The 10,000-nt window shown below is 40.4% G+C and overlaps 1 protein-coding gene across 1 annotated transcript in view; it reads left to right on the forward strand.

The window, feature by feature from the left end:
* The window catches only part of LOC125031017 (fibroblast growth factor receptor 4-like), a 129,319-nt gene extending 123,959 nt beyond the window's left edge, over nt 1-5,360 (forward strand). The window contains exons 9-15 of the mRNA XM_047621436.1: nt 1-36; nt 168-447; nt 585-880; nt 1,029-1,222; nt 1,367-1,507; nt 1,678-1,783; nt 1,901-5,360. The exon at nt 1-36 is cut by the window's left edge and continues 296 nt beyond it. Of these exons, the coding sequence (XP_047477392.1) occupies nt 1-36; nt 168-447; nt 585-880; nt 1,029-1,222; nt 1,367-1,507; nt 1,678-1,783; nt 1,901-1,990 (1,143 nt within the window). The 3' untranslated portion in view covers nt 1,991-5,360. The remainder of the gene's footprint in view (nt 37-167; nt 448-584; nt 881-1,028; nt 1,223-1,366; nt 1,508-1,677; nt 1,784-1,900) is intronic.
* Nucleotides 5,361-10,000: the final 4,640 nt, after the last annotated feature.

A 10,000-nucleotide genomic window follows, 5' to 3' on the forward strand; every position in this document is an offset into this window, starting at 1 on the left:
GCCAAGGAGGTCATCACCCAGCAGTGGATCAAGAAGGTAGACTTGAGTGGATTGTTGTCTTGACTTGTTGAGATTCGTGATGGATTATAATAGGGAGGGTGTTGTTTAAAAACTAGCCTTATTACGGGGCTTATTGTTCGACTCGGTTCTCAAAACGATCTGCGCAGGTTATCGTCGAGCGCCAGAATTCGGACGCCTCGCAGGAGCCTCTCATCGTGCCAACCATCAAGATCGAGCGGTGCCAGTCCAACTCGCACAATGGCTCAGAAAACACAAGGATATCCGAGTACGAGTTGCCCTTGGACATCCTGTGGGAATTGCCGCGCTCGAAGCTGATCATGGGCGAATCCCTCGGCGAAGGCGCCTTCGGGAAAGTCGTGAAGGCGGAGGTCCAAGGCATCAACCGGCCCGACCTCACCACCACCGTCGCTGTGAAGATGCTGAAGGGTGAGTTGTGGCAGATGATACAATTTTAACGTATCAATAAAATGTATTTACATATATAATCATGAGGCTTTGGTTGCTTTCCATAACAAAAACAGGTACGGACCAGACATTAATGAAGAACTCTCTTTCCGCAACAGAGGGACACACGGACGCGGAGCTCATGGATCTCGTCTCGGAGATGGAGATGATGAAAATGATCGGCACACACATCAACATCATCAATTTGCTGGGATGCTGCACCCAAGATGGCCCTCTGTACGTGGTCGTGGAATACGCGGCGCATGGAAACTTGAGGGATTATCTGCGCCATAAGCGCCCATCCTCAGGCTATGAAAGGGCCATTGGCCAGGAGACGAACGCGCTCACGGAGAGAGACCTGGTCAGCTTCTCTTACCAAGTGGCTCGCGGAATGGAGTACCTCGCCTCTAAAAAGGTATTATAGGCTGTGATGTTTAGTAGACATACCCGGCATTCTGTCCATTGCATTATGATACTCTCTTGCCCCCAGTGATTCTTCACGCATAGCCACACATGTACTCTCCATATGATGGTGCCTATAACTTGAATTTCCTCTTTTTCAGTGCATTCACCGTGATCTTGCCGCACGAAATGTTCTAGTCAGTAAGGACGGGATCATGAAAATAGCCGACTTTGGTCTTGCTCGAGATATTCACAGCCAAGACTATTATCGAAAGACGAGCGAAGGCCGCCTGCCAGTCAAGTGGATGGCACCCGAGGCTCTCTTCCACAGAGTGTACACTTCACAGTCAGATGTGTAAGTGTCCTGGCAAATTTTTCTTCTACTTACAATTGTTGAATAAAAATAATGGGATACGTGAGATTTTGACGTTGTTCAGAGAAACTGTATAGTACTTCATTCCTGCCGTTTTAATCAATGGTTTTCCTTTTTGTCCTTTAGGTGGGCATTCGGAATTCTTTTGTGGGAGATTATGACCCTGGGTGGAACTCCATACCCATCAGTGCCCTCAGTCGAGAAGCTTTTCCAGTTGCTCCGAGAAGGTCACAGAATGGAGAAGCCCTCTAATTGTTCGCTTGAAATGTAAGTATCGTGTAATTTTATATTTTATTAAAGTTATATATTTCTTCAGAAATCTTGACTACTTTTGATTTCATCATGAATTCTTAAAAAGTTATTACAAGAGCAGATTATCGATAATATTAAATGTCAAAATTAAGATTTAATATTATTGTTTTGTTTTTCTTTTACAGCTACTCGATCATGCGTGAGTGCTGGCGGTACCAGCCAACGCAGCGTCCGACCTTCAAGGAGCTCGTGGAAGACTTAGATCGTATCCTCACGTTATCGTCGACGGAGGTTAGTTTTTTATAATTATTTTGTAAAAAATTGCTATTTATTTATTTCCTTTCTTGTTATTTCCTGATAAGGTGTCACAGAGAGCACAATTTCTTAATGCAATTTTCTCCCCCGCAGGATTATATAGACTTCTCGACACCGCAACTGGACACCCCTCCGAACAGCTGTGACTCGTCGCACACCTCAGACGTCCTTACTCCTCGCTGAAGCTCCTGACTTGGCAGTTTGTGTAACCGGTTACTCACTGTTCCGAGAGAGGACACTGGACTAGATGTTGCAGGGAAGCTTTGCAATTTCACTAGTGAAGAAAGGGTCTAACAGTAGTACCGGATAAAATTTCAATACTGCTAAGCATAGGCCAGGTGGAGACCACAAGAAAGTAACTTTATTTTCTAGAATTCCTCTGCTAGTCTTCGGGCTGCTCTGTAGTAGACAGTGACAATTCATTTACGTCATTTCAGCGATGAGTGTAGTAAGATAAAAAGTGAATGGAACTAACGCCAGTGCTTTGTGAATGTGAAGTGAACATAGTATTTCCATATGGCCATAGACTAGCACGAAGCAACAAAGACGTGTCATATGTTAAGCCATGGGTCACAAATGGTATTACTGCGGAGACAAGCAGTAAAGAAAACGTGTTGAGTTTGAACGAAATGAAAACGTGGGAAGACCTCCGGCTGTCGTATCTACAGAGTTGACCTGAAGTGATGGGGTGCTATTTATCCAAGTCATATATATATAGTATATATTGTAGCTATATGTAATGTAATCCAAAAAAGTAAAAGCCCTAAACGTGTTATGTACTTGCGAATTACATCAAGGATTTTTTGTTTTTGTTTTTAATGCAGGGATAGCAAGTTTGAGTAGTGAATTTGAAGGATTTTATTTTTATTAATATTTATGATCCATAATATTAATGTATGGAGTTATATATATATACACAATTAATTTTTAAACTTTCTGTTGTCTGTTAATTAAGTTCAGTACGCAGGTTACTCTAGTACTGGTAGTTAAATGTACTATTGTTTTAAATAGTAAAAGTGCCATATCCACTGCAGATTTTAAAATTTTATGGAAATGTTTGCAACCATGTTAATTTGCAGTATGTCGTAAATCTAGCTACCGTTTTGGAAAAGGACTTAGGAAGTGTGTGCCACGGAGATAGTCTTTTAGCACTTAGTTTGGTGGTTTACTCACTTGGAGAGATGTCAGTGCATTCTCAGGGGTTGATCAGGCTTAAGAGCGATAGCAGAAAGTTGCCGAGCGGTGTTCGACGTGGCTTGAGGTTCATGCAAGCTTTGTGCTTCGTACAGATTTAGATCTCGTGTCTCAGAGGTGGGGGACGTCACTGAGGGGCAGACCTGAGAATGGGCCTATACTTTTTTTTTAAAGGTTTAGTAAAGAAGTGAATTCACTTTTTTGATGGGGTACCTGAGGGCTCAGCGTTATGTGTTGTTTTTCAGACTTGCAATGTATATCGATTTCTGCAGATGGTTTTGTCGAAGAAAGAGAAAACAGGAAATATGAAAATGATTCAGTCATAATGTTTCTCATGGAAATATGGTCCTGTATGTAAACTAATATGAAGTGAATCCACCACATGCGATTTATTTAAACTATTGCATTTGCCAAACACTAAATTCCGGGGTCCAGAAAACAATCTGGAAGTTCATCATAGCTTAATTAAGCTATAAATGCGTGTCCATGCATTGGTCACGAACTTTAAAAGAGACATAGAGAGCGGAATGAAAATAAGAAAATATCGCCTTTACTCTTATTAGTCGATTCAACAAGATAAGGGAGGTGGAGCCTGCGACAGTCTTAGTATTATTTCTGCTACGACTGACGAACACGCTGGTTAGACATGGGTTTCATAGCTGTTATGAACAAATCTTATTTTCTTACGTCTTACGGTGAACTGAGCTTCAGTGAATGTACAAATGAGGAGGCTTCTCCTAAGTATGCTTTGCATGATTGCTTGAGCTCTCTCTTGTATTACAAAATTGGATGAAAAGTCAAATGGAAATATTTGAAATGCAGTCTAAATCGGTAAAAAAAAAAAAATCCTGGAATGGTGCTATTAGTATTTAGTTTCACTGGATGACAAAAATATTTTACCGGAAAAATATAAATTTGAGTTCATGGGCAAACAAAATAAAAGAGAAAACTGGCGTTTCGTTGGGCAATGATTACTTAATGGAGAATTTCCATATTTGATTATTACTTTGGTTATCTGAAGCCTAATACTGCATTTTTTCGCCTTTTCTTCGCGGAGAAAAAACAACATTGATTTGTGAATTCAAACAAAACTTTTATTTGTTGGGGTGGAAAGAAAAACATAATGTGTAAAAGTTATTAGTGTAAATAGATAATGTATTATAGAATCGAGAGTTATATCTGAAATATTTAGTTATTACTATTATTTTTCTGCAGAAGTGAACTGTACCTTATTATTCTAGTTATTTTTGCAAGTTATATGTAAAAAGAAAAATCAAACATAGCCAGGAAATACACATCAATTTAAAGTCAATATGAGGTGCTAAAAGTCTTCATATAGTTATCCCTTTAGTAGTACCAAATAATCATAATTAAAGCCATTGGCACGTAAGTCATATCTTCTAATTTTATTGTTATCATTTCCTCAGTCTTTTGTATTTTTATGTATATATTTTCCCACTTATTTCTTTTTTATCATACCAATTTAAGGACTGATGTCCATGCTCCAGCTCCCATAGGTTCTCATATACTAGTCACCCACTGTTCCTCTGTCCTGCACACAGAGCATTGCCAGATGGTACTCGCGTTTTCGAATGAAATAGGCGGTATCCTGTAGACGAAAAATTCTTTTCAACCTTGGAAAAAAAAATGTAAAGACGCATCGAATTATTTTCTTTCTGGAACTGTGAATATTTAGTAACGGATAACCGCCAAAACCAGAGGAAAAGTAAGTAAGCATTGCAGGTAGTGTGTTTCTGTGTGCAGCACAGTGCTTCATGTGCCAAGTGTTGAGTGATGCCAAAGGCTTACATTTATATGTTTGTGTCAGTATTGAAAAATGTCTTTCTAGATAGCCACTTTACTGACTTCTGATACTAACACTCAAAATCACATGTACACTTCTTTATGTAAAAATATATATTTCTGTCTTCTGTAGAAATATGCGAGATATAATTTATGCATCATATTTGATGATACAGCTGAATTAGTCATTAACTTAATAATAATTATTATTATTACCTGTAAATCTGCAAAAAGAGTAAATAACGATAATTTTCAAATCAAAACCAATTACACTCTCTGTTGTCAGGATCAAACAGAGACGGAAGGCCTATTTTGTGTTTTCGTATTACAAAGATAGATGGAGAATTAATGTTTTATTTATTACAGGGATAGGTTAGCCATTGTCCTCCAGCAAATAAATTGCACAGGTTTTTTCATGGATTACTTGTAGGTGTACTTTAGCTGCTTGTCCCCCATGTGTAGATATTTTGAACAAGAGAAGGTGGCTTTAGTTTTATAACAAACTGTACATGTACACAAGTGTAATTCTTACATGGAATAAATTTTTTGTTGTCAATTGTATATGTTTTTCCCATGCCATTTTAGTTTATTTGTCATTTTATTTCAGAAGAAAATGTCCTTGTTTTCACCTGACTGAAAAATGTAAGGAAAGAACCTGGACGAGGTTTTAGTTATTTGCTTTCTAATGATTATGATTCATGACGACACCAGACCTTTACTCGTACCTGTCTTTTTCCAACTATACAGCAATACGTATATTTCGAAAAAAGATATATGTGTGTATATATATACATACATACATACACACATATATATACATATATATATATATACATACATATATATACATATATATATAAATATTAATATAAATATATATACATATATTTATATATATATATATATATATATATATATATATATATACATGCTTTTCTCAAAATGTATCGGAAAACGATACGATGCATCGAGACATTAGATGAACAACTTGAAGTTAGAGCTAATATTCATGAATTGCAAAATGACTCCTCTTTATTTCAATTATTATTTGTTCTTTAGACGTTTCATGTGCTGCAGAAAATAAACTACGGTAAAAGACATGTCTCTTTTTAGGGGAGGCGACTTGTCTCCTTTTTTAAATGAATAATAGACAACCAGAAAAAAAAACAATGCAGCGGAAGAATGTTTTTTTTTATAAAATCCAAGTTTATACGAGCGCCGTGGGTCGTTCACAGAATTTTCTTTTCTTAGTTACTTGTGGGCTCATAATATATTTATATTTTCGTTTTCTTTTACAAAATCCCTTTTTTAAGCACCGCCCTCACCCTTGTCGCTGGATGTTCTGTCTTGCCGAATTGTATATTCTTTTTGTAACATCTCGTTAAGACATGTGAACACGCAAACTCGCAGCTGGATTTGCATTTCAGATAGACTTATTAAAATCCAATGAAAACACAGCCACATATTTATATACGTGCGACTGTGTAAAGAGGAAGACGAAATACCTTAAAACACGTCGGCTTGGATGGGATTTCGATCGCTGGTCTTCCTCGTGGGAGTCAGCGACCATATCCATTCCGTTATCCCTGTCTGGTGATGCATGAAAGCTATTTGCTTATTTAAATGCAATATTTCAATAATTAATTCGTCGATTTAATCACATGGTGTATGCGTGTGTTAGTGAATGTGTGTGTATGTGTGTGTGTGTGAGCGCGTATGTGTATTATAAATTATAGCCCATTTCCACTTGATCATATGCATGGATATATTGTTCTGTCCTCCACAAAAAAAAAGTTTTTTAGAATTATGGAAAAAAAAATGGAAACCTGGATTACGTTTTACTCTCACATTATCAAGTTGGACAATTAACCTGAACACCTGGTACCGTAGTGTTCCATATGGAATTCTCTGATCTTGGACAATTATTGTTTTATGAATATATATACATATTCACTGAGGCTACAAACTAGCCTACACACAAGCACACATGCGTGCGTGTGCGTGTGCGTGTGCGTGTGCTCAAGTGTGCGAGTGCGAGTGCGAGTGTGCGAGTGCGAGTGCGTGTGCGAGTGCGTGTGCGAGTGCGTGCGTGTGCGTGTGCGTGTGCGTGTGCGTGTGCGTGTGCGTGTGCGTGTGCGTGTGCGTGTGCGTGTGCGTGTGCACTGTATAAAAAATAGGCAAAGCGAGATCAATTTAAAAAATGTAACACACTAATCAAAGGGGATTTTAAGGGGATTTTAAGTCTGCTTCTAGAATTTCCATTGCCAAATTCCTTCCCATCGGTACTAGAAGTATACTTGATTACCTGTTTCTCCTGGAACACAATTAAACTTTGTGAACAAACTGCATCGCATTGCAAAAAGATGAAAAAAAACATGAACCTGATACACTGGAAACTTTCATTAACCACAAAAAAGTAAAAGGTCACGAAAACAATACTTTTTTTCCGATCCACCTCTGGTTATAAATCAATTTGTGACCTTTTATATGTAAAAGAAAATGGTTAATGGTTAATGGTTAAAAGCCAATAAATGTGCTAGACATCTAAGGCCATGTAGTAAATGGTAGTGAAGGGTGGTTGAGTTAGTGATTAGTTGTCAAAGCTGGGCAAAGGAAATGACGAGTAAATGGGTTAAGGTCGGGTAAGGTAATGTATAGGGGTTAGAGCAAGTGAAGGATGTATATGCATTTGAGGAATGAAAACAGGTTGTCAAAGCAGAAAGTGTGAGAAGCTGTGGGAGGGATCACGAAAAATCGGTCCCGTTTGGCTTGGCTAAATAGAGTATTTAGGAATTTTGTAGAGATGGGGGTAGTAGAAGGACGGGGGCATATGGAAGAGGGAGTAGTGTTGAGGGAGGTAGTGTTATGGGGAGGTGGACAATAAGGTTGTAAGGTACTTATAAGGGAGGATGGGGTAGTTGGGGCGTGTGGAAGAGGGAGTAGTGTTATGGGGAGGTGGACAATAATGTTGTAAGGTAGTAATAAGGGAGGATGGGGTAGTTGATGAAGAAGGTTGTGGGGGTATAGTTGTTGAAGTTGAGCATGTTGGGAGAGTAGAAATGTCTCCTGGGGTGTTGATTAGGGTGGATACTGTACTAGTAGGCATTGAGGAGGGGGTATTAGTTGTAGTGTTCAGAGCGGTGGTCAAAGGAGAGCCTGGGGTCAGAGAATCGGGCGAGTTTGAATTGGTGGAGCTACTTGATGAAGAGGCAAGCCTCATTGCCTTTAATAATGGTATGGTTAATGGTTAAAAGCAAAATAAATGTGCTATCTAATAATGGTATAAAATCTTCATTGTTGGCCATGGTAAGCCTGGAGTATGTTGGGGAGAGAAACGGTCCACTCCTCAGGGTCCCTCGAGGGGTAAGGGCTAGACAACTAAAGCAGGGGAATGCCGTGCCCATGGCTCCCTCAGGCCGTTCAGGACTGGCACAAAGTCAGCCTTTCATCCTTTCAGCACGGCTCTCACACCTTAGGAAGTGGATAGTAGAAGGGGTTGGTGAAGGGACAGAAACGAAAAAGTAGGGGAAAAAAGAGACCATGCAAAATTTGTTGAGTCGAAGGCTGAGTCCCAAGGTTGAGGAGTTCCCCAGCATTGGGTCCCAGTCTCCGCCTCCTAAGCCCCCCCACGACAACAACGGGCAAGGGATTGGGGGATTGTAAAATAAAAAAAAAAACATTTTTCCTTTCCGTCTTAGTGTCTACTTGTCTTTCTATCCCTCTGCCTTAAGGTGGAAGAGGAGTGAAGTGGGAGGGGCTTAAAGTAGAAGGGGATAATTGGTTGGTTAATGGTTAAAAGCAATAAATGTACTAGACATCTAAGGTCATATAGCACTATAGTTAATGTTTGTGAAGGATGGTTGGGTTAGTGATTAGTTGTTAAAGCTGGGTTAAGGAATTGGCGAGTGAATGGGTTAGGGTCGAATGAGGTAATGTAAAGGGGTTAGATCAAGTGAAGGATATATATGCGTTTGAGGAAGGAAAACAGGTTGTCAAAGCAGAAAGTGTGAGATTCTGTAAGGATGACTGATAAGTTGGGATGTCTATGTAGGGAGGACGTGGGCATGACACTAGAATATGTGGGACTGAAAGAGGAACATTCGGAAACCGCGAATGTTCTAATGAAGGATAGCTATACTTTCGTTGATTTACTGGCAAAGATTGCAGTGCGTGTTGGAGAATTTGAAGGGGAAGGTGCTAGAGGGTGTGATAAAGAATGAGGTTGGGGAGGTGGTGTTGTATCAGGAGGGGTGTCGGGAGGTAGAGGGTCAGGGGAAGAGGGTACTTGTGACATGAGGGTTTCACGTGTGTATCCAGGAGGGAGTGAAAGGGATAGAGGGGATAGTGGGAGGGTTAATATAGGTGGGGCTGGAGTCAGGGGGAATGGGTTTTGTTGGGATGGGGTAGGAGGATTGGGTGTAGGGAGAATATGAGTAGGAGGAGGATGGATATCGGCAGTCACTTTGAGTGTGGAGGGAGCGGGAGTTGTAGAATTTGAAGGTGGATGAGTATTAGTTTGGGACTCGATTATGTAGTTCTGGATATCTTCAGGAGTTTCTGTAGTGGAGTTGGTTGGGGAGTTTTGTGAGATAAAGGTTTTCTTGTGAGGGGGGGAAGAGAAGTCTGGTGTCTGAATAGGGGCAAAGGAAGGTGGAGGTGATTGTGAGGTAGGGGAAGAGGGGGTGGAACGTTTTTCTGTCTGCTGCGGGTAGTGCGGGGAGGGAGAGGGGAAGGTGTTGGGGCTGTAGTAGAGATTGGGGTGTCTGGATTTAGGATAGCAAAAGAATTTGATTGGGTAGAGATTGGAGTGTCTGGGTTTAGGATGGCAAAATAATTTGACTGGGGAAGGTAGGAGGTAGAAGAGGGGAAGTTAGATGGAGGGGGGTTGGGTTTAGGAGAGGGTGTAGGAGCTTGGGAGGTAGGGGGATTGGCAGAGTGAGCGACATTACTGGAGTAGGGGGTAAGAGAAAAGCCTTGTCGACGTGCTTCCTGTCTGGCTTCACGTAGAGTGAGTCCAAGTCTGAATCTGAGAGTTGCTACCTCAGACTCAAATTTGTAGGTGGGGCAGCCTCTATAAAATACATTATAGGGGCGCCACAGTTTGCACATGTGCGTGATTGTGCAGAGCAATTTGATCGAGTATGGCCAGGTTGGGCACATAGCGGGCATCTGGCTGTGGAACGGCAATGTTTGGCA

This window comes from Penaeus chinensis, chromosome 12, assembly GCF_019202785.1.
Source record: "Penaeus chinensis breed Huanghai No. 1 chromosome 12, ASM1920278v2, whole genome shotgun sequence".
Taxonomy (NCBI): Eukaryota; Metazoa; Arthropoda; class Malacostraca; order Decapoda; family Penaeidae; genus Penaeus; species Penaeus chinensis.